Below are 24,613 nucleotides of genomic sequence, written 5' to 3'. Positions count from 1 at the left end.
TTTATTATCCTGCCATCTACATTAACTTTTAGTATGCCACACAAAGTACTCCTTTTATACAGAATAGGAGAGGAACTCAGAAGGAACAATCAGTGTTAGACCTTGAATTTATTACAATTATACTCCACCTAGGAGCTCAATACAGTATATGCGGCTCTTTCCTCCCATTGTATACTCACAACCCCTGTGAGATTGGGGAGGCTGAGAGATTGGTGATTGGGTCATCTGCTGAGTTTCACAACTGATTGGTGATTGGAACCTGGGTCTCCCCAGTCCTAATCCAACACTCTAACCCAGTGTTTCTCAAACTTGGGTTTCTAGCATTTTTGAACTACAACTCCTATCATCCCTGACCACTGGTCCTGCTAGTTAGAAATGATGGGAGTTGTGGTCCAACAACAGCTGGAGACCCAAGTTTGAGAAACACTGCTTTAACTGCTTTAACCATGTTGGCTCTACTTAAAAAAAAAAAAAAAAAAAAAAAAGCCAAAGCAGAACTGTGATGATAGCAGAGAAGGCACTGGGGAATAAATAAGGAAGTTCAGATTCTTGGAAGGCACCTAGACAGTCAAACAGCTGTGGTCAACATTGTCTGTTGTCCAAGAAAAGACCCAGACCTGACTCAGGCCCAAGGTAAAGCAGTGGTGACATGATGGGTGGAGCTAAACTGGAACCTGGGAAGCTAATAGAACTCTCTTGTCTTCTGCAGCTTTGGGTAGATCACCAGTAGAGGTGATGGAGGGCAGATCAAGAGGCCCCCAGTTCTAGCCTTGGCTGCTACTGACACTTTGCTTCTGAAAGTGTTACCCTAAAGTTTCTCAAAAATGCTGAGGCAGGGTTTTCTGATGGAGCACTGAAGTCAGTGGGCCAGATTCAGCTAATTAGTTCCACTAACAGAAGCCTGCACAAGGACTTCTACCAATGCAAAGGGGCTTCTCCCCTGTGCACGCCCTGCATCCCCACAATTGGCTTGGGTTGTGCATGGAAGAAAACCCAAAAATTAGGGGAGGGGAGTGGCGGGGAGGGGAGAGGAGAGGAGAACATTCAGTCAGGCAAGCTGAAGTGCTTGTGCTGACAGAACTTTTGCTATCAGGTGATATTGAATGTCTCTCAGACTCTTGAAGAGTGCAGTCTCTGGCCTCTACATTACCCTAGCACAATGGGAAAACATTGCTTCTATTAATTTCCATAAACTTGTCCTGCTGGTCATTAGTACTACAGTGGCAATGTCTTTTTAAACATTATAATAAGCATGTAGCCTTTGTATTTCCTTTAACTGCCACAGACTTTGTTCTAAGTCCTTGGAGATAATAGTTTCTCCACAAAGACTCAGGCATGAAAAAGCTCGCTCTTGCGTTATGAAAGTGTAACGCGTGGTGTTAAGCTGCCTTGTGACCCACTAACCCTTATTATTTTTAGGGAAGTTTTTAATGTTTGCTATTTTTGTATTATTTTTAGGGAAGTTTTTAATGTTTGATATTTTTGTATTTGATTTCTGTTGGAAGCCGCCCAGAGTGGCTGGGGAAATCCAGCCAGATGGGCGGGGTACAAATAATAAATATTATTATTATTATTATTATTATTATTATTATTATTACTCTGGTTTGTTATTAAAATAAGTTTGTTATTAAAATAAGGCTAGGTTTTAAACAACCCGATCAGCACCTGCCAATTAAATTTCTTTGTTACTGTAAAACAAGTCAAAATGTGGCTACGTTGTGAGGTAGGGCATTCTTTCTCTACCTGGTACCTTCCAGCTGCTTTGGAGAAATCCCTACCAGGCCCACAGTGGTCAGGGTGATGGGAGTGGTATTCCAAAACACCTGAAGGGCACCAGGTTGGGGGAGGTTGGAGGAAATAATTGAGGGGCTTAACCATCAGAATACTGATTCGCAGTATTATAGAGTTGGAAGGTACCCTCAAGCACCATCTAGTCCAACCCCCTGCAATGCAGGAATCACAACCAAAGCATACCTGACAGGTGGCCATCCAACCTCTGCATACAAACCTCAAATGAAGAAGAGCCCATCACCTTCTGAGTGAATCTGTTCCAATGCTGAACAGCTTTTACTGTTCAGCTTTTACTTTTACAGTTCTTCCTAATGTTTAGTCAGAATTGCCTTTCCTGTAACTCCAGTCCATTGCTTAAATGCCCTTCCAGTGTCTAGGTTTACTTTTCATATGCATTTGCGTGCATGGCGTTGGAATATCCAGAAAACATTTCCTTCCGTCCCTCCACGTGTCCCAAGCACCTTCCCATCAAAGCCCACCTTGTGCCATTGGGAAGGCAGAGGATGTGGAAGTGCCCCATTCCTTGGAAGAGCATTGAGTCCCACTGATGAGAAGGGCCCTGTGGGCCTCTTTCTCAATGGAAAACATTTTCCTGTGGTACTAAAGCACCCTCAGAACAATGGCTGCACTCTCTGTGTGATTCCTGCTGAGGCAAATGCCCTGCAATATTTTACTGCACACTGATTACTTTGAGTGGTCATAGAAAGGGCATTTTAGCTTTTCCCGTGCCCCCCTGGAGGGGATGGGTAGGCGGGGAGATGCAGTTGGATTAGGGTGGCTTTTCAAACCTGAAAGGCAGGCCAAGTTTTATTGCTGTGTATTAAAGAGGAGATATCCAATGAAGACGACATATATGTGCTTAATGGGGAGCTTCGCTTTTAGGGAATAAAATGAAGTCCACATAGTTATATGGATTTTCACATGACCATAACCACTTTTTTCCCACTGGTTTTAAGAAGAACACACAGAACCACTGCTCTCTTGTTCCCTTATTCTCATTTTATGCACAGAAAATGTCAAGTAAGTTGAGGGTTGCTCTGTGAGTGGCAACTTTGTCAGAACAGTATCTTGTATTCAGGAGTGAAAAGGAAATGCACTGTCATGGACTGCCCACGAGGCAGCCCTGACATGAAGCTTCCTGTCTGAAGCAGATGCTTCAAGTTTTCCCAAGGAACAGAACTTGGAGACACAAAGGAAATATCCAGGTTCTGCCGCTACAGCCATACACATCGTCACTGCAAATGCCTTCCCTCTCAATAAAACAAAACAGGGTTTAAGACACTGAAAGTTATTATTCATCCAATTACTTCTTTAGAGCTTTCCCCTGCACTTTTATGATCTGATTGGAATTAATCTAGCCATGAGACGACATAATCTGGTTAGTTTCCCTCTGAGGATTTTGAAATGCAAAGCTTTTGCTCATTAGTTCATAAACGAGAAAAGAAAAATACTCTGTACTCTGTCTCTTTTAAAAAGTACATAGTTTACTGGGAGCATTATTATTTAAGTTCACAAAGAAGTGGTGTCGATTTCATTTGAGGCAGATATTCAAAACATGCAAGTAAATAAACACACACACACACACACACACACACACACACACACATTAGTGAAGATGAGTACAATCCAGTCAAATTTAGAAACCTAGGAATCTGCCTTGTACCATTGGTCCATCTGGCACAATATAATTTATAATGATTGGCAAGTTTCAGACAGGGAGTTTTCTTCCCAGCCCTATGATCCTCTGTAAGGCTTTGAGGACCATGTGCAGTTCATCTGCTCTGCCATTTAGCTACAACACTTCCTCACAGATTGGCTTTCCGCTGAATTAAATGGGAGAGTAAAGCACAGCCCTAATTGTCCAGGTGAGTTAAGTAGAAATTTAAAGTGCATTTAAAAAAGCAGAAAAAATATTCTAAGATAGTTACAGGTAGGTAGCCGTGTTGGTCTGCCATAGTCAAAACAAAATAAATTTAAAAATTCCTTCCAGTAGCACCTTAGAGACCAGGAATTTTTTATTTTATTCTAAGATAGGTTATTATTGGCTCCCTCTACACCAGGCACGTCCAACAGGTAGATCGTGATCTACCAGTAGATCACTGGACGTCTGTGGTAGATCACTGGCTCCCCCCAAAGAAGCTCAACAACTTTGGCTTCCTTTAAAAAAGCTCAATATTTTTGCCCTGTACCCCGAAAACTGGGGCTTTCCTTCTCCCTAAAACAAAAAACTGAATAACTTTGATCTGAATGCCTAAAAAACGGGCTTTCCTCCTCCCCAAAAAAGCTGAACAACTTTGACCTGAACACCCCAAAAGGGGGTAGATCACTGCCAGTTTTAAAATCTGTAAGCAGCATCACAGCACTTTAAACAGTCATGGCTTAGAATCATAGAATTGGAAGAGACCCCAAGGGTCATCTCGCCCAACCCCCTGCAATGCAGAAATCTTAGCTAAAGCACCCATGACTGATGACCATCCAACCTCTGCTTAAATACCTCCAAGGAAGTAGAGTCCACAACCTCCCAAGAGAAACCATTCCACTGTCAAACAACTCTCACTAAGTCCCCCCCCCCCCCGATGTTTAGTTGGAATGGCCTTTCTTGAAGCCATTGGTTCAAGTCCTACCCTCCAGAGCAGGAGAAAACAAGCTTGCTGCATCTTTCATGTAACAACCCCTTATATATTTGAAGATGGCTATCATATCTCCCCTCAGTCTCCTCTTTTTCTGGCTAAGCATACCCAGCTCCTTCAAGCATTCCTCATAAGGCTTGGTTTCCAGAGCCTTGATCATCTTTGGCTTCTCCCAAAGAATAATGGGAACTGTAGTTTGTAAGGGTGCTGAGAGTCATTAGGAGACTTCCTATTTGTCGCACTGAACTACAGTTCTCAGAGTCAATCTCTCTTACCAGGGAACTCTGGGCATTGTTGCCCACAACCATTAGCACCATTAACAAAGAACATTTCAAGTTTTCTTTTAAACAGAATTTATTGACATTTTCACAAAATAACACAAACCCAACCCCACACCTACAAATACCAAAACAAATACAAATACACATAATGTCAGGATTCTTCTTCTTATCTATATACCTTACAAAAAAAAAATTCTAGTTCTGAATCTTGACGTTTGACTTCCCCCGCCTATACACCTTCGGTTTTAAAACAGTAAACTATTTCCTTAACAACTTTTCTCTATAAAAAATTTAACTTTACTTAAAAAGAAAAAACACAATTGTCTTAATCTTTGCATTATAACCTAAATCTTAACCAAGTATTCTTATAGCTAAACTTATTTCTTCTATCGTTTATCATGCTGCTTTTAACTTAAAGTTCGATATCTCCTTACTTATTTAAAATAAACTTATAATTAACAGACTTCACACTCCGATTTCGGATACCGTGGCAGGCCATTCAGATTATACATTTAATACTTCAACCCACTCCCCCTCTGTCCATTGTTTTTTTCTGCCTTTCACCAGAACCGGTTCTCCAATTTTCTTCTTCTGGATGTCCACAGATCCAGGCTACATTCACAACAAACCTTGCATCGAGCTTCAGGATATTCATCCCCTCCATTCTGAGTTTCTCCGTTTCTTTGTGCCATACTACTTCTTCTTGTAGAAATCTTAATTCTATGTCCCTTGCCCCCGAGCTGCCACCTCGGGGTCTGGATATTGAAAATCTTCCCGTTCCAGGGCTGCCACCCCCAGAAACCGGCTCCCCTTCCATTCGGAGTTGCCCAGCCGTCTCAGACCATCCTTCCAACACCTCTCCCAGCTCTTTGCAAAAGTCTGTTTCCATTGTGTAAAACTTTTGAAAAGCCTCTTCTGTGGAAAATAAGTTATTTCCATTTATAATTCCACTCAAGGCTTTTAGTTTTCGATCAAGCAGTTCCAGTTGAAAGACAGTAAGCTTTTCCTCATCCTCCCAATCATTCAATGCCAACACGAGCGCAAAATCCAGCATCTTGGGGGGGAGGATGGGTATCAAGTTTCAGTTCCTGTCTCTTCCTTCCTTTGTTTCAATTTTTTCCCACGAAAGTCCAAGTCGCCGCCATTTCTCCAATGCCGGAGTATAAAGACCAAAACTTCAAATGGAGATATTTTTTCCTCAGTTAACCCCCAAAAGGAGATCTCAACAGACTCAGTTTTCAAATTCCAAATGCTTTCAATTGATTGTTGTAGCAGCAGTCACTTAAAGAGTTAATTTCTTTCACCACCCGAAGGGAGGGAGGCGGGCTGCCTTTCTTCTTTCCCCCAGATCGTTCCAGGAAAACAAAGAGTCAATCAATTACTTACAGCCTCTGGGTTCTTAACAGCTCCTTAATGACAGGTAGAACTTAGACGCTCATCACAGGCTTTGTCGCCGCATTTACATCCCGGTTGGGGCATTTCCCCTATAGCCCGGCTCCGTCGTCCCTTCACCCCCACTCCCCCTTTACAGGGGGAGCGGGGGAAGGGTTCGGAGCCACAACGGGCACAGCCGGGGAGCCCAGAGTGCGGGACGCTCTTCCCGCACCCCAACCGGAGCCCCGCTTTGCGGTAGCAGGGCTCCTAACCCCCGGGATGGACTGGGTGCTTCGCAGCCGAAGCAACCCACGACCACCCGCAATGGCGTCCGCCGCCGGAAGTCCATTTCAAGTTTTCTTTGATGGAAACCATCACTGTTTAAAGTGGCATGATCCTGCTTTAACTGTTTTGTGCAGATTGACCATTAAAAGAGAGGCAAAAATGATAGTTTTGCAGGATTATAGTATCTCATGATTTCTCTGGGTTCCACCAACACAGTATAAACTTTTTGTAAAAAAAAAAAAGGAAGAAAAATAATTTCCCAATGAATTTTTGTTTTTATTAAATTTCTTTTCCTGAAGCTTCTCATTGCATTGCATCCTCAAATATTCTTGAAGTGGTAGCATAAAATATAGAGTAGACAAGAGTCTTCATGTTGATTATCTTCAACCACCTGATAGTCTTCCTTTCTTTATAGACAGGGTAGCAGGCTCCCTATGGTGCCCCATGTGCTGCAACTGGACTCTTTTATCATGTTACACTAGGTTTTATTATTTAGAATTTTAAAAATGAGCCTCGGGCTCTGTAAGAACATTGCTTCCATTTAATGGTTGAGCTGCAGGTACTCAGACACCATGCTGGGCAAAGTTCAGCATTAAAACTGTCCTCTGGTAAGTTAGATGTGTCGGGACGCCGTGGAAAAGATTTACTGGGTGTATATATTCAATTTTGTTTCTCTTCAAAAGTAGGGGGGGTTGTATCTTCTTTTAGATATACAGTGGTACCTCGGGTTACATACGCTTCAGGTTACATACTCCGCTAACCCAGAAATAACGCTTCAGGTTAAGAACTTTGCTTCAGGATAAGAACAGAAATTGTGGTCTGGCGGCACAGCGGCAGCGGGATGTCCCATTAGCTAAAGTGGTGTTTCAGGTTAAGAACAGTTTCAGGTTAAGTACATAACCAGAGGTACCACTGTACAGGTCTAATCTATTTTGTTAGGTGAGGAGTGCTAAATTTGCCTTCTAAATCAAAGCAAGGGCTGCATCCAAGAATGTTGCTTACAGGGCCATCCAATGAACTTGAATAGTGGAAGATTCAGGACAGGCAAAATTATTCACTCAGCACATAGTTACACTGTGGAATTTGCCACTATGGTCCATAGAAATGGCCACTAACTTGGGCAGCTTTAAAAGGGGGTTAGACAGATTCATGGAGGATAAGGCCAGTAATGGAATTGTCTTCTTAAGCAACTGGTATACCTATGGATGCCAGTTACTGAGCAACACAAGTGGGGCACGTGCCACTGAGTTCATGTCCTGCTTGTGGGCTTCCCATAAGTATCTGGTTGGTCATTGTGAAAACAGAAAGCTGGACTAGATGGGTCTTTGGTCTGTTGCATCAGGGCTCTTTTATGTTTGTATGAGCTTCTAGATAGCATAAATAGAGGGTTTTTGGTCTAGAAATGTCTTGTGTGAGAAGAGCCCTTCCACAAGACATCTTCACTGAACTCTTCTGATTTCACTGTGCCATTCCATGCTTTTCAAAACCCCATTGTGTAAATGATGTTCTGCTTGAACTTACGTGGGTTTAACCCAGCACATTTTTGTGAGAACATCTTGTAGGAGATGCCTATCACATAATTTACAAACAGGGTAAAATAACAGCATTCATTAGGTAATAGGTCTCCGTCCCACTTAGGCATTGCAGGGGAAATGTTTGGATTTTTACATTTTGTCAGGTAAAGATAAAGGTAAAGGACCCTTGGATGGTTAAATCCAGTCGAATTTGACTATGGGGTGCAGCGCTCATCTCTGCTTTCAAGCCGAGGGAGCTGGTGTTTGTCTGCAAGCAACTTTTCCGGGTCATGTGGCCAGCATGGCTAAACCACTTCTGGCACAACAGAACACCGTGACGGAAGCCAGAGCACACGGAAACATCATTTACTTTCCCACTGCAGCAGTACCTATTTATCTACTTGCACTGGCGTGCTTTCGTACTGCTAGTTTGGCAGAAGCTGCAACAGAGCAACAAGAGCCCACTCCATCGCATGGTTTCAAACTGCCGACCTTATGATCGACAAGCCCAAGAGTCTCAGTGGTCACAGCGCCACCCACATCCCTTTTTGTCAGGTGTACTACATAGAAGTGCCTTCTTGAACTGGAGAGCTACAGTGACTTTGCATAAATTAATTCCAACCTATGGCGGGGGGGGGGGGACCAAGCAGAAAAGAAGGATAATTATTTAAAGTGAATGATTTTGAAATAGTGCTAGCTCAGTTCAGTTAGGCACAGAGAATTATTAAAGCTCTGGTGTTTTAATTCAAGTTCAAATATCCTAACAAACAAAAATGTTGTGCTTAAAATTGGATTTCACAGATGGAAAAATAGCTGTATTGCTACTGTGAGATAGAGGAATATAAAAGATCATTCATCCAAAAAGAAGTAATTGTGACTGTCTTAAGCTCATATTTAAACTCCATAGAGGATTCTGCATATTGCTGTATATGATGCAAGGCAGCTGATGAAATGTGTTAAACAAAACCAGTCCATGAATAAAAGAACCTGTACAAAAATATTTTAGTATATACATCTAGTGTTCCTACATAGAGGTGCAATGCAAAATTAGATTATGTGAAGTGATATCTTCAAACTTAGGAAATATTTCAATTTGATTCAAGGCCTGCCTTAGGGTTGTCATAGCAATGAACAAGAGACAGATGGGATTTACTTCTGAGTAGACATTCATAGGATTTCTCTTAGAGAATATAATTCACCATTGAAATTGATGTATATTCATACTGATCCTGATCATTTCATGGGGGCATTGGCATGATAAATTCATACACCCAAAGATTTTAAATATCTTGATGCCACAAAAATCATAATCCAGTAGCATCTTCTGCACCCTTTACTAGTGACATAAGGTAAGGGAGTGAAAAAACAAACATGTCACAGATACAGATACAAGGAGAATCTTGGTTGGCTGTTTACATGTCTGTCATATATGGATCTGCAGTCAGTGCCAAGCAAAGCTTACCTGGTCTTTGCACAACTATGTAATACAGCCCCCCACCCTCCATGAAACAGTAGAGTATTGAATGGACTCTTGTAGCTTCTATAGATCACCTTGTTTAAAGCAATTTTGTGCATTTATTCATGTTCAGGCAAAAATAAGTTTATGTAAGCATTTCTAAGACAGGGGTATAAAATCTTTAAGTGGGATATATAATGTATACCTTTTGGATTTTTGTGATTAAGCAGCCTATAAATGCAATGAGCTTGCTGCCCAAACCTGGAGGTTGGGGAGGGGGAGATATAACAAAGTATAAGAAACAAACCCAAAAGTTTTTTTATATAAAAACAAGAGTAGCCCACCATTAAAACAAGTTCCCCCAAACAACACAAGACTAAGAGTCACATTAAATGAATTTAATTTAGCAGCAAAGGCTTAAAGAAGAACTTCTAGCTTGTCATTTTACAGCATGTTGACTTGCTACCAACCTACCAGGCTGATACAGCGTGTCCTCCATAAAAGAGGGTATGTGTGGCGGTGTGACCTGGCCACCTGACCCGGTGTTGTGGGGGGTAATCTGGAAGCAGCCACAACCCCTGATAGGTCATTCCCGTGTTGCTGGGGTGCAATCTGACCAATTGTCGCAAAAAGCAGCAATGTGGGACCTATTTAAGCCCATGTGAGGCTACTGAGCTTCCTCTTTGGGGCTTTCGCATCGGAACACCCACCCACTGAAGTGTTTTTGATTGTTGGAAACACTTCAAACCAACCTTAGTACACCTTGGAGCCCGGCACACTTCCTTCAGCGCACGTACCTCTCCTGTACGTTCTCCTTGCTGCCGTCTCCTGTGCTATTCAGCAGAGTTATCTTCTCTTATCTTCTCTCACGCAGCGGGGTTGTGTATGCCAGCATATTACAGACAACAGAGTCCGGCTTCTTTCTAATCTAGAAGCTTTATTTTACAAGGCATAAATCTACATTCCTGGAGAGACGCAAGACATTTTGCCGTCTTCTCCCTTCTCCGTTCTCCGGACAACAGAAACAGAAAGTATCACATTACACAGTACAACAGTACACAGAGCATCCGGTGACGCTCTTCCTCCTGTGGGTGGGACAACCTGGTTGAGCTTGTTAACTCTAAAAGCTCCAAACCTCTACACCCCCTCTTGTCCCGCACACAGGGGCGTTGTAAGCTTGCAGCTTACCTCACACAAACCCTCTCAGAACTCCCCATGACGTTGGAAGCTCAGGGGCTTCGTGAACCCAACCCTCTGGTTCACCTGACCAGAACAGTACTTCAGCTTCTCCAAGCCGGTCTGAACGTACACGTCTCGAAAGAGAACGTCTAGGTGTTTGGGTCTGGCCTTGACTTGTCCAGACTCTGCCGCCAACAAACAGAGTTGGTTGTCCTCCCAAACCATCACGGGCAGGCAACTCTGAACGCAGATCTCTTGGACCAAACACCTATAGAACTCCAGTTCCCTGCAAAGCACTGACAACGCACTGTACCTGGCTTCTGCACGAGAACGAGCAATGAGGCTCTGGCACCGGGACTTCAGCCCGCCTAGAGCTCCTCCACACTGTACAACCATTTCAGACACAGATTTCCTGTCCTCGGAATTTGCCCAACCGCCGTCGCACCAGCACGTGAGCTGGGGCTCACCGGTAGCTGACAAATCCGGGCAAAACTCCTTAGTCTCCTGCAAACTCTGGAGCACTCTCACCATGCCATTCCAGGCATGCATGCTGGGATTTGCAGCCACCTTGCTGAACAGATCCACAGCAACTGCTATGTCAGGTTTGCTCAACCATGGAGGAAACAACAGCCTCCCAGGAGCTGACCTAAACACCTCGGGGCTCTCGAACTCAGAGCGTTCCCCGGTCTGACTGTCCTCACCTAGACACGTCTCCATGGGTGTTCTGACACTAGCACATTCAGACACTCTGAACTTCTTCAACAACTGCACTACCTTGCCAGTCTGTTTGAGCAAGACACTACCGTCTTCAGCTCTGTCTACCTGCACACCTAGGTAAACACCAACAGGGCTTAGGTTCCTGAGCTGGAAAGACTGACCAAGCTCCTCTGCGAACCGTTGCACCTGTCCCCTGGTCTCCACCAGGTAAAGCACGTCCGCACCGGACTGCAGAACTAGCTCCTGCTCTGGGCTTACTCCTGCCAGAAACAGGCAGCTATCAGCACAACTCTGGCTGACACCTAGCTTTCTCAAAGCTTTTTGCACGCCTGAGGACCAATCTCTGGCTGACTCCTTCAAGCCAGTGATTGCCTCGTGCAAACTCCACACCTGATTTGGCCCGTTGTCCTTGTCCTCTGGCGGAGGTACCTCGTACCTCTCCTCGTCCAGGTCGGAATCCAAACAGGCACCCAAACCAAAGTGGCTTGCCTCAAAGCAGCTTTGAGTCGCGACCGCTAACAGCATGCGCGTGGTTTCACCTCTGAGAGAGGGCGCGTCCAGTACCTCGGAACAATGGACCCCCTCCTCCTGAGTGAAACCTCTGACTACTGACCTAGCCTCGCACTGCAACTCGCCAGTTGCTGCCGTCTTGAGTCTGTACACCCAACGACCTTCTGACAGCGTCGTGGTTGTGCACACACCCAAAGACCTCATTGAGCTTACCTGCTCTACCATGGCATCCTGCCATTTCTGGGCCTCACCTTGAGATACCCATTGAACCTTCACAAGGCTCTCCGGTTCACACTGAACCAAACAAGCACTCACGCTAGTGGCCGTGAACCTTTCGGGCAGAATCCCTTCAGTGGATCGTGCAGACTGCTGTGATACCACTTCAGATTCTCCCTCTGCTCCAGTTGCACTGGACTCCACCTGCACGTCCTTGACGTCAGGCATCTCACCTACAGACTTGCTGCGCCTGTGCATCCTAACTGAACCACCCAAGGATGACGTTGGCGCGCCTTTGGGCTCCTGCTTCACTGCCAAAGAACCCTGCTCTTGCTCCGGGACGAGACCTGCGCCAGGCTCTCCTGGAGAAGAGTTGCCACACAAAGAGTCACCAAGCGTGGCCTGCCTCCTAGTCCGTGACATAGGAGTTGCGGGTGCACTCCCAGACTGCTGCCTTGGAGTCACCCCTAGCTGTGCTGCACCCTGGTGATGACTGGGAACTCGGCCCGAGCCACCAGCAGGTGCTAAAGCCACAGCGATACCCCCTCTTGGGGCTGATCCACCTGGACCACCACCGCCACCAGCAGGTGGCGTATCTGCCTGTCCATCACTGACAGGACCATCCAGAACATCAGGGCTTCTAGGGATGTGTTCCAATCCATTCTGCTCAAAGAATTCAGCACTCCTGCTGACTAGAACCTGGGTCTGGTCACTATCTGGGCTAACTAACCTCCAGCTATGCAAGCTGGGTTCGTACCCACAGAAAAACACTTTCGGAACCTTGGTACCACCCAGTTCCACCCAGAACCCTTGTGGAAGCTCTGCATCCAAGAGTATGTCTTCAGTGGCAGCATGCAGCATCCTTTGCTGCCTCTCTGCAAGACCACATACCTGTGAAGAAAGCAGGTTAGTCACACTGTGCTTACTCCCCCTCTCACTGAGGACCTGTGAACAGCCTACTCCAGTAGAAACCTGCTGTTCCACTACAACCAGTGGTGCTGCCTCAGTTGCCTCCTTGAGCAACGCAGACCACATGTGGCGAGAGAAAGCATCAGCCAAACACTCAGAACAACACGCTCCCCCCAGGTTAGCTTCTGGCATCCCTTCAGAAATAGCCACATGAACCAGGGAAAAGGGACGCGTGGGGTAGCAGGATGTCGACTCCTCGACCTTGCAAACCCTGCAATCAAGAAAGCTGTTACATGCCCTTAACTTGCACCCTTCAGAGAACTCAGGCTGCTTCAGCACACTGTCCCAGTGGCGATTTGCCAGCCTTTGGTACCACTGACACAAACATAAGTGGTGCACGGGCACACTGGTGCACTGAGCAAACATTCCATCAGTGCCACCTCCCCCTGTTCTGGATTGAGACTTCTTAACAGCAAACAGCCCATCCTGGCTGCCTTCCATGCGTAGAAGCATCTTCTGGCCCCTGCAAGCAGAACAGGTGATAATCACAAAACAAACAGCACAAACATTGGACAGAAGGTTTGACATAAACAAACAATACAGAGTTATGTCAACAGCCAAAGAAAACGCCAGTTCTGTCCCTTGGATCTGTCCCTTGACTGTTAGCAAAAAATCAAGCCTTTTCTTGCCTCCAACAGTCACAAACTGCCTCTCGACTGCAGCAGCCAGTACGTTGAACTGCTCTGTAGAAGGAGACTCGCAGTTCCTCACAAGTCCACCAGGAGGAACGATGACGATGACGATGGCAACCATCACACGCAGCTCACCAGGGTTGGCCTTCGTTGCCACGGCAACTGCACGACAACAGTAGGCATCCTCTTCCGCCTGGGCTGTGGTAGAGCTGTTGCGATTCTCATAGCCAGTACCACACGTCATGTCCTTGGCCTTATCTTCAGCCATGCACGTCAACAAAAGACCAGGTGCAGGCTACGTGCCAAAACACAGATCCACAGTCTAGGCCTTTATGCTGGCTTCAGACTTGGAAACAGCCCCTCCCTTTCTGGGAGCAAAGCCCACGGCGATCTGGCCCCCCTCCTGCTTTCCATGGCACTGTTGCCTCTCAACAGCCATAAGCCGAGCTGGGGGCGAGCTTTCCAAAGCCACTTCAGCCAGTCCCTCAGCCCCGTGAAACTGGGCTAGGGTCTTCTTCCAGGCTTCACAAGCACTGGCCAGACCTTCCTCCTCACAGGCGTTGGCCAAAACATCAACACTCTCAGGGAACAGCCCTCTGCATTGAAGCTGTGAGGCTGGAGGTGCTTGCAAACAAAAGCTTCCCTCCTCCTTGCTGGGAATGCTATGGCTCCCTCCATCTTGCCCAGGGGTAGCGTACTCACGAATCTGTAGCTTCTCACCCGGCTCCACAGATGGGGGTTTCACCAGAGAGGGTACACTGCTTGGGCACACCTCAATCTGGGCTTCCCTGCTGCCTTCCAACCTCTGGCAGCAGGTTTTAGGCTTCTGAGCCATTCAGCAGACTGCTGAATGCTCCTGCTGGCAAAGCAAACTTTCCTGGGTGCTCCATCACAGTCCAAACCAGGGAGGCACTTCTCAGCTTGGCACACACGTTCTGGATCCTTGGAACTGCTCCAGAATCAATCCAGAATGGGGAAAAGCTTGGATCCATAACCTGAAGTGTTTTTGATTGTTGGAAACACTTCAAACCAACCTTAGTACACCTTGGAGCCCGGCACACTTCCTTCAGCGCACGTACCTCTCCTGTACGTTCTCCTTGCTGCCGTCTCCTGTGCTATTCAGCAGAGTTATCTTCTCTTATCTTCTCTCACGCAGCGGGGTTGTGTATGCCAGCATATTACAGACAACAGAGTCCGGCTTCTTTCTAATCTAGAAGCTTTATTTTACAAGGCATAAATCTACATTCCTGGAGAGACGCAAGACATTTTGCCGTCTTCTCCCTTCTCCGTTCTCCGGACAACAGAAACAGAAAGTATCACATTACACAGTACAACAGTACACAGAGCATCCGGTGACGCTCTTCCTCCTGTGGGTGGGACAACCTGGTTGAGCTTGTTAACTCTAAAAGCTCCAAACCTCTACACCCACCTCTCCCTATATTTAGGGTTTGCACTTGACCTTGCTATGCCATTGTGGGTCATCTTATTGTTGGGGCAGGGGCATGGCAGGAATTTTCCCCACTTGGCTGATTGCCTGGTGCCATTTGGGTTTCGCCTGCCACGTAGCAAATAGTCACAACTTGTAAGTTGTGGATAGGCTCTGGTTCAGGTGATAGGCGTGGCACGTGACATGGCCATGCCTATGCAAATGAAGGATAATTCCTGTAGAGGAATCCAGGGACTCATTGATTTGGCATTCCCCAAAAGGGGTCCGGCCCGCACCTGAGTCCAGGGGACATCAGGACAGCTGATTGGTACTCCTCCCAGCAGCTGTCCCTGGTGTTCATCCTTGGCTGTCCTACAAACGTGGCTCTGGGACAGCACTGCCTGCAAGGGTGCAGGGAGTTAGTCGAACCAGAACCTATGCAACCTCTCACTTGGTTGTAATCAATAAAGTTGTGGTCTAAATTTCTGCCAAAAACCAAACCAAATATCTGACTCTGGTGTGAATTTATTTGGGGAAAGGTAAAAGGTCTAAACACACAAAAGCTATAGCAGATTTCAGGTCAGCTGCCTAATGGGAACATGGGGATTTGGCTGAGTTGGTCTGTGACCGTAAAAATAAATTCATTCATTCATGGGGATTTGGCTGGATTCTCTGTGGTGGGTATATCTTTCAGGTAAAACTACATGCAGTTGCCACATCCAGATTTCAAAGTGATGTGACCCATGGTTTGCATATTATGTTCATGTTTGCAAGTCACCATGCTTAAATTTGCATCACATCCAGCTTCTACATAGCGGGAATCAGTGCTTTCAAAGAGTTCTTTGGCTCATGATCAACCCAGCCTTTTCCCCAGACAAAATAAGTGAAATATTCACTGAAAGGAAGTTACTATATTATTCTGTTACAGTTCCTGTCTTGACAGACAAAAAATGTGGCTGCCTGATGTCTAGTGCCCCAAATTCAAACTTACAGTGAAAAGCTGCTCTTTGTACTCCTGTAATGTAGGTGATAGGTGGGGAAATACAGACGCAGATCCTTTTTCTTAGGCATATGAAAGGAGTAATATCTTATTCCGAAATCACAGTGTATTTGCATTGAGTACGGCAAGCACTGTCTTGGAATTCTTAGATGTTCCAGCTTGAAAGCAAAGGCAACAGAAGCAGCAGAAGGCAAATCAAATGTGCATTGCTAAGTATTGTTTAATAATATAATGTGTTTCTGAATGGAATAATGAAATCAGCAAAACAAGTGATAACATTTGGACCACAGAGGAAAATATATTATCATAGAAATTGCTCAGAAGCAGTCACCACAGTGCCAGCACAGCAGCAGACCCAGCAGTTGGTTATAAGAACTGCACATGGAAGTTTCTGGGTCCCATGTGGGCATCTCAGGATAGTGTGTGATAAGCAATTAATGTAAATAGCCTCTTTTTCCTGGGTTTCCCATTTACATTGAGGATCCCTGTGTATTTTTTAATGCCCACATTATTTGAACGGCATGCATATATGGTTCTTCGAAGTGTGTTTACAATTAAATATAGACTCAAGAATTCTGCGCTGAATAGGTTGGCACAAGTAACTAAGTCTCGGGGGACAGTAAACAGCAATTATTCATCTGTTCTTTCCTCTGATCATAAATATGATTTCCTACCAAGAAACTCCCTGTTTGATGAGATCCGGCCCGTGATGCTTTCTTGAATACAGTTGTCCTTTGTCATAATCAGTATCCATCTGTGTCGGCTACCAGTGTGTGTTTCCAAACATGCTGTTCTCAATAGCCTTTACAAAGGCAGTAAAGCACAAGGAAGCTTGGAAACACCAGAGATGCTTGAGGAATTAAGTGTTTGCAGATTGCGGTATGAACTGACTGATTCACACCTCACAGATTTATGCGCGGATTGCAATTTCATTATGCACCAGCACTTGCCTCTCCCAAATGTTCTGATCCAGTTCTTGACTCAAGAAACAGGCTACCAAAAAAAGTATCTTTTGAAAAAAGATACATCTAGAAATGCATATGTTAACAGTATATGCAATTTGAAATAAGTATATTGAGAGAAAGGAAATGTTTTTAAAATGAGAGAAAGGAAATGTTTTAAAATGTACTTAAATTCATATTTAGCAGCACATTTTGTGCAGCTTTAAAATAAATAAATGCATAGACACATGAACATAAATTCATGAATTTATGAACCAAGAAGTAATTTGGTTAGCCCATCCATCAAAATGAAGATGCATTGTGGTTGGTTGGTTGATTTCGGCTAGTTTTCAAAACATACTAGGTGGGTATGTTTATCTCTGGGGCCAGCAGATTTGGTGCCTGGTTTCACCGAAACACATTTGATATCCAACTGTCATTTCTTCCTATCTAGATACAGAGAAGATCTTGACATTATGAGACTAGAAAACTGCCTTATATGGATTATTTTTCATTTCATTGCACACATCTTGGTTATACCCAGCCTTAGATCACGTTTACATGCTCTGTGTGGGATTGCCTTTGCAGTTGCCTCTTGAACCATCAGTTGGTACAGAATCCATTAACTAGGTTGCTTGTGGGAGCCTGCATTAATGGTCACATGCAGAGGTGGGTTTAGGGCAAAGTGACTGGTTCTGCCACACTGGGCACTGAACCTAGGAGGTGCTGTAGGGCATTGAAACTATGATGTAGTGAATTGAGTAGAACGGAAGGTGAGAGGTGGGAGTGCCAAAATTTGGCTTCACACAGGGTGCCACTGAAATTTGAAAGACACAAATGTTATAGTTACAGGTGGGTAGCCGTGTTGGTCTGCCATAGTCGAAACAAAATAGAAAATTCTTTTCAGTAGCACCTTAGAGACCAACTGTGTTTGTTCTTGGTATGAGCTTTCGTGTGCATGCTGTCTCTCCAACTGAAAATTGAGGCGTTAACCTTTAAATGCCCTAAGCTATTTGGGGCCAGAGTGGACTGTATCCATTCAAACTGTAATTACTGGAGAATGCCTTGTTCCATGTGTCATCTTCAATAGAGGCAAGTCGAGAGCACAGTTGAAGGCACTCTCATTGCAATTCTTCTTGTCTTCTACAGGGAAATGGAAGCATGGCATTTCAGATGAGCTTTTGAGACAGCTTTAGCTTGGTTGCCACTGGATGTTTCTGTTGCTGTCCAAGTTTTCTTGCTGATGCTTATACAGTGGTACCTCAGGTTACATATACTTCAGGTTACATACGCTTCAGGTTACAGACTCTGCTAACCCAGAAATAATGCTTCAGGTTAAGAACTTTGCTTCAGGATAAGAACAGAAATTGTGCTGTGGTGCTGTGGTGGCACAGCGGCAGCAGGAGGTCCCATTAGCTAAAGTGGTGTTTTAGGTTAAGACCAGTTTCAGGTTAAGAACGGACCTCCAGAACAAATTAAGTTCTTAACCCGAGGTACCACTGTAATAGCTGTGCAGGTGGAAGGGAGGCATACTCTTCCCTGCTTTGTTGTTGATGATGTTTGATCTTAGCACTGTGGTCTCAGTGCCAATATTTTATCCAAAAATATCACATTGTTCATGCATGCATATCTTTATCATTTCACAGATAATAGTGGAACGTATATGAAAGGCCTCTAACCGTGCAGCATTTGAAAGGATCAATCCTGTCTTCAAGAAGCACAGTTGTAATGAAGTCCGTCCATCTTTTCTCCTAACAAACAATGAAACTAAAGTCAATCATTGTTGTGATGGTTTATGTCTTTCAAGGTTGCATTGTTGATGGGCTGACTGTCTGCAAAAGGTCTTCAACTTCAGAATGGAAACAGCAGCCAACAGTACATATAGTGAAGTGGTCCCTGACCCAAAACATCTGTTCCAACTTCTACACAGATTGCTGGAATATTGATGTGAATGCTGTAGAACATTCAGCTTTGAGTCATCCTCAGCTTTGTCCTCTACAGCTTCAGGTGGGAGACGCACTATTTGTTTCCTCTGAGCCCTCTTTTCAGTCGCATGGCATGAACTTGGCAAATGTTTCCTTGGAGGAATTCATCAGGTGTCCTCAACAAACTGATATCCCTCAGCTGCAGATGATTTTTGGTTGCAGGTTAAGTGGGATGCACCAGATCGACCCGCAATGGCTTGGAGTTGGAACACATTATTTCACTGAAGTCCCAAGCCGAGGACCACTTCTATGCAATTTAGGGCTGAGGCTGAATGTGACAGTGAAACCACATCTTTGCCAGCAGTCTCGAAGTGCACCCTTTTGCTCTGGGCGGGGCAAATGTCTAAGTCACATCTGGGAGGAAGCTTACAATTGCCACTGTAACCAGCTGTATTCGGGACAATTCTGCCAAGAATTTGATGTGTGCTCCAGTAAGCCCTGCTACAACAATGCTTCCTGCGTTAGAAAGGGAGTGAAAGGAGAACTTGACACAGAGTCCTATGAATGTATATGCCCCCCATTGTTTGCAGGTAAGAACTAATGTGTTTCAGGACTTAACTAGGCATGATTTTGTCATGTGACTTGGTCTTGCATGAAATATTTTTTTCTTTCTTTTTAGGTAGGTCACATAAATTGGGGCCCTGGTGCAGGGAAGAGGGCTCTAACTTTTTGTTCTTGTCATGGTCCTAATCAGAATTCCCCTCCCTGGCTATTTAGAATGGAAAAAGCTCCTGTAGATAACAAAGAGAGACTTCCTTTCATTGTGAACAAGAACCATGAGGGTGGGGGAATTCTGACCAGGACTCAAGTGGGCACAAAGGGTTAAGAACCCCTTCTCTCATGGTATGTTTCCAATCCATTTTGCAATCTATGCTTCATCTATCTATCATCTATCTGTCTGTCTGTCTATCTATCTATCATGCACATAAAAATCAAACTGTGAGAAGCGTAGTTGTTTTGGAAATAAATAAAAAGAATGTTTCCTATTAAAATATACTATAGCAATGGATTAATGAACAATAAGTGGTGAGTGGCTACTTTTAGCAAAAAATAAACAAAATAAGAGGAATGTAGACACAATGGGCTTGTTCAAGTACAATGCCAGACCATGCTTTGACCATTTATGAGTCCATTCATGAGCACAAGGCTCCAACCATGGTTTGGTCTTTACCTCTAGACCATTGTAAAAATAAGTAAGATATCTTCATGGTAACATGTGAAAGTGTCCTGAAATTTGCATGAAGATTATTAACAGTAGCAACAACAAAAAGAACCTGAGATCATTTCTCCTGTCACTAATTCCAAACATTCAAAGGTGTTAAGAATTTTAGTTGCTATCTTGAGGATAATAGAGCATCCTTTATAAATAACTGTAGTATAATTAGAACCAAATGCAATCTCCTCAGAAAAGTGACACAGGATTTCTTTTAGAATGAATTGAAAACATGTAGGCAGGCACAGTATGGATTCTTTCAGTGCCTGTTCCAAATGAACTCAGTCTAAAAATTGAGCTTGACCCAGCTTCATTTAAAAGCCCAAAGAAGGATTCTCAATCACTTCAGTAAGAGCAGTGCTGAAAATTTTAGGAACCAGCTGAGTCAGGCACAATGAGAGCAATTTAATAGACTGTAGTAGCATTATAGGCAAAACCTGAACAACCTTCGTGGGAAGAAAAGAAGGCAGTGAGATTAAAACATTAGATTTTGGGTTGTAGCTCACAGGTGTAAGCAAGAGAACAATGGTTCTCATAGTTTTATTTTTTTGTTGTTTTTTTAAAAAAAGCAGTAATTGCTCAAGTGTGAATAACAGTATAGCAACAATTCAAATGACAAGCATAATTATACGGTATTTAGTCCCATATGCTGTAAAAGCACAAGCAATTTATGATCGGTAATTTCCAGTAAGCAGCATGTTTAAGCAGAATTCATCCTAAAACTGTCTGCATTTCCAGTCAGCTGTTAAATCATGCTGAAAAATAAATATTAGAAGGTGCCTTATATTTAAATATTTGAAGGTTGTTTCCTGCTAGATTTAGAGCATTTACCTTATAAGCATCTTGTAAACAGGGATGAGGAATTTATCACCCCCTGAATGTTGTTGGACCCTTGGTCATGCTATCTGGGGCTGATGAGAGTTAGAGTCCAACAACACATGGAAGGCACCATGTTAGCTACTCCTAACAAGCATGCTGACTTGGGATTGTCCTATTGAATTTAGTGACGCTTGAGTCAGAGTAGACATGTTTAGGCTTGAACTGTTTGCTATAAAAATCTAAGAACTGACTTCCAGAATCTACCCGCTTTCTGTTTCCAAAAGTAGTCTTTGGAAGTATTTTATATGCCTATGAGTTGCTCACGAACATGGCATAATGGTAGTGGAAACCGTTTCCTATTGATCACTTCCAAGCATGTGGTAACAGAAAGTTTGATTTTATATGTGGTGTTTCGCTACAAAACCTTTCTTCAGGTTTATTCGGATTTGATTATTTGTATCTTTTCTGGAGCAGTGGCATGGCTGCAACTTCTTTTCCATGGCCAGTCCCACAATGTTCAACTGTTGAGGCCCTCCTGGTAATGCCACAGCTTATGGAAGTATGGTTAGAGGCTACTGGAGGAAAGGACTTTTATGCTGAGGCAGCCACAGAATGGAATCATCTTCCCCATGAGTTTAAGCAAGCACCCACATTAATGATATTTAGGCAATTTTTTCTCCCGGGCCTTTGCTGGTACTTGATCTCAGGACATTATGATGTTAACTCTGCCTTAATATTTCCACTCTTTCTGTATTTTAGTACTTTGATATGTATTGCAATATTGTTCTACACCACCTCGAGATTTGATTTGGGAGATGGCATAAACATGCCGTTAAGCAGTGATAATCAGGATATACTTAATTTACATTTGGGAAGAATGGTGTGGAAACAACCATGGAGGGCTCAGAAACCATGCTGCTTTGGATACTGTTTAGTTGAAGGATTACTAATTATATTCTGGACAAAGCATCTTTTTGGGGGAAGGCGATTCTTCTATTCATTTCTCTATTTTCCTTCTTTGTTTTCATAAGGAAAGAACTGTTCAGAAATCATTGGCGAGTGCCACCCACAGAGTTGCTACAGTGGCAGTTGCCACAGGGTTTCTTCGAATACTTACAGATGCCAGTGCAATAAATATGCTGCAGGTAAGGAACAGATTTACAGGTTTACACAAAAAGTTACATGTTTAGCCATTAGCCATTACAGGTTAGCCATTGAAAGTCATGCGGGGCAAAATAAAACTGATTTCTACATTTTCTTTCTCTTCATGTTTCCTGATCCAGTCTTGGTGGATCATGACTCGGATCAGATCATGAGTCTGTTTTAGGCTGCTTTGAAATACGCAGTCCTGCTGATTGCAAGATGGTCTGAGGATGCCAGTGCTATAGCTGCTATGGGGCAACCATTCCTAGGAGGCCTTGCTTTATCCTATTCAAAGTGTGCAGAAGCAAGACCCACCCAATCTTCTTCTTCAGTCTTTGAGCAGCTGGATGACTTATTCTGGAGCATTATAAATGGGAGGAAATGGGAAGTGGGCATTGAAGCCTTGGAGTTTTTGTTTGTTTGTTGTTCTACATTTGTATTTCTGTGTGGATTTTAAAGGAATGGAGATGCAATGGATGGACTTAGTCCTATCCTGATACAGAAAAGGGAACAGGACATAACCTTACCATAATGGGTTCATCCATGCCTAGTTGCTTAGAACAGGAGATCAGCATAAAGATGGTTTATTTTAAATACAACCCAAGTATTTATTAAGTTAATAAAAAGAGGGGGGAAACAGATGAATACTTTTTTACATCCCCCCCCCCTTGGAAAAGAGGCTGCGGCAGGGAAGCAAGAAAATAAGAATTTCCTCAAATTGGTAAGGGGGTTTCAGCACACTGCTAGACTCAAAACAACTTTGTGTTTTTTTCTTTGTTTTTGACCTTAATTTAAACAAAACTTTTTGTGGCATAAACTGTACATTTTGTCAACACATTAAGTGTTCTGCTCAAGCTTCATGTTAATTTCTGATGAGGTGCAGCAAGGATATACGGCTGAATTGCTCAACTGGGCTCTTTCACACTAAGGAAAATTGATCTACTGTTTGTGATTTGCCTCAGGCTTCAGTAGGATTCAATAACCGATTTACAGACTGCCAATCCAATACTTTACCCAGATGATTAAAGCGTATCTCCAGTGGTTTGAGAGTCAGAGAATTGCCCCCATTTGTGACATCTTGCATTTAAAATTTAAGAGAAAAGCCTCAAAAGCTAACAGGTTCCCTTCTAGGCATGAAAAAATATTCGCCACATTGAATTGATTAAAAATAAGTCATGCTAAATTGGCCATATAAAAAAGAAAGTTGTGATTGTGGCCAAGGGTTGGAATAAATACACAGACAAATGGAGTTGGGATAAACTAAGGACTACTTTTTATATTAAGACATTAAAGCATACTAATGAGAAGTGTTGGTGTGGGAACTCATAAATATAAGGCCGTCCCACATCACCACCATCCAGGCTCCCAAAATCCTAGGCGGATGAGGTACATTGGACCTAAAGGCAGATCATATCCTGCTTTCAGACCCTGAAACCCTGGCCTGCAGGCCCCAGGACTTGCCCACCATGCCCAAAGGTGCCTAAGAGGTCACCAAGCTGACCTACTGTTTCCATTTCCAGTCTTGGTGGATCATGACTTGGATCATGCCAAAGTGGCCAATTAAACCAATTAAGCTATTAGACAACTGCTGTATCACCTAACATGGTAAGAAGTAGGTGAAAAGCCCAGCCTGAATGACTAGATAGGCAGCTGGCCAACTATTCCTGTTTGCCCTCAAAGCAGCACCTTAGTCACAGTATGGAAAAAGTGTCACGGTCTGGGCTGTTAGTGAACAAAGTCCCAGCAAGGAACGTCAGGACCGGCTGCAAGATGGCAGGAACAAAAGTCTGAAGAGCAGGGGTCCGAGGGTTGAGAAGCAAGAGGTACGAAGTCACAGTCCGAGGGTCAAGAAGCATGAGGTACGAAGTCACAGTCTGAGGGTTAAGAAACAAGAGGCATGAAGTCACGGTCAAGAAGCAAGGAGGCATACAGTGAGGCAGGGAATGTGTTGCTATGGCAAAGAGCCGAGGGGAAATGCTGGCCTTATATCCCCTGCTGGCTCTTGCCACCAGGTGCAGCGAGTTACCAAGCGGTCTCACCTGTGTGGCTGCACCCTGCCTCTCCAGAACAAGCTGAAGAGGGCCCCAGTCCTGTGAAGACCTGCTGGTCACAGGGCCTGGCTCCTGCACGCACTCCTGACAAATAGGGAGGGGGGGCAAGTGCAATGACAGAAAGAAGGAGCAGGCAGGAGCAGTCTACGTATGTATGCTTGGCTGACTATGTGTGCTTGGGCACTCCGCCTATCATATTGCCATGCACAGCTGTGTGTGAGGACACCCCTTTACCACCGAGAAAGATGGTGGCTGGAGCTCCAGCATTAAAAGTGTGCTATTTTTCAGTCAAATTTAAATCAATACAACCCAATACTTATGTGCAAACGAATCGATGTCTAAATGCTGCTGCTGTTGAACTCCACCTTGTGACAAAGAATGTTCTAAATTGATCAGCTACAAGGTACAGTAGTCATTTATTCTTTTTTAAATATTTTTATTCATTTTATAAGATACAAAACATATAAAACAAAAACAGACA

The 24,613-nt window shown here is 44.0% G+C and overlaps 1 protein-coding gene across 1 annotated transcript; it reads left to right on the top strand.

Annotated features, from left to right (window-relative positions):
• Positions 1-18,619: 18,619 nt before the first annotated feature.
• Positions 18,620-24,227, top strand: LOC117044558 (protein eyes shut homolog). The gene is made up of 3 exons (XM_033145376.1): positions 18,620-19,436; positions 21,970-22,083; positions 24,094-24,227. The coding sequence occupies exons 1-3, from the start codon at positions 18,683-18,685 to the stop codon at positions 24,225-24,227; spliced, it is 1,002 nt and encodes a 333-aa protein (XP_033001267.1). The 5' UTR covers positions 18,620-18,682.
• The last annotated feature ends 386 nt before the right edge of the window (positions 24,228-24,613 follow it).

This window comes from Lacerta agilis, chromosome 3 (genome assembly GCF_009819535.1).
Source record: "Lacerta agilis isolate rLacAgi1 chromosome 3, rLacAgi1.pri, whole genome shotgun sequence".
NCBI classification, from domain to species: Eukaryota; Metazoa; Chordata; class Lepidosauria; order Squamata; family Lacertidae; genus Lacerta; species Lacerta agilis.
Note: the sequence above shows the minus strand (reverse complement) of the source record. Positions and strands in the feature narration are given on the sequence as shown.

What these genes read in the sequence shown, in the direction of transcription:
- LOC117044558 (XM_033145376.1), top strand. Translation starts at nt 18,683, where the DNA reads ATGAAACTAAAGTCAATCATTGTTGTGATGGTTTATGTCTTTCAAGGT. An exon ending in ATGCCCCCCATTGTTTGCAG is followed by an intron (nt 19,437 to 21,969) that starts GTAAGAACTAAT and finishes TGTTTTCATAAG; the next exon opens with GAAAGAACTGTTCAGAAATC. An exon ending in GTGCAATAAATATGCTGCAG is followed by an intron (nt 22,084 to 24,093) that starts GTAAGGAACAGA and finishes TCTTGCCACCAG; the next exon opens with GTGCAGCGAGTTACCAAGCG.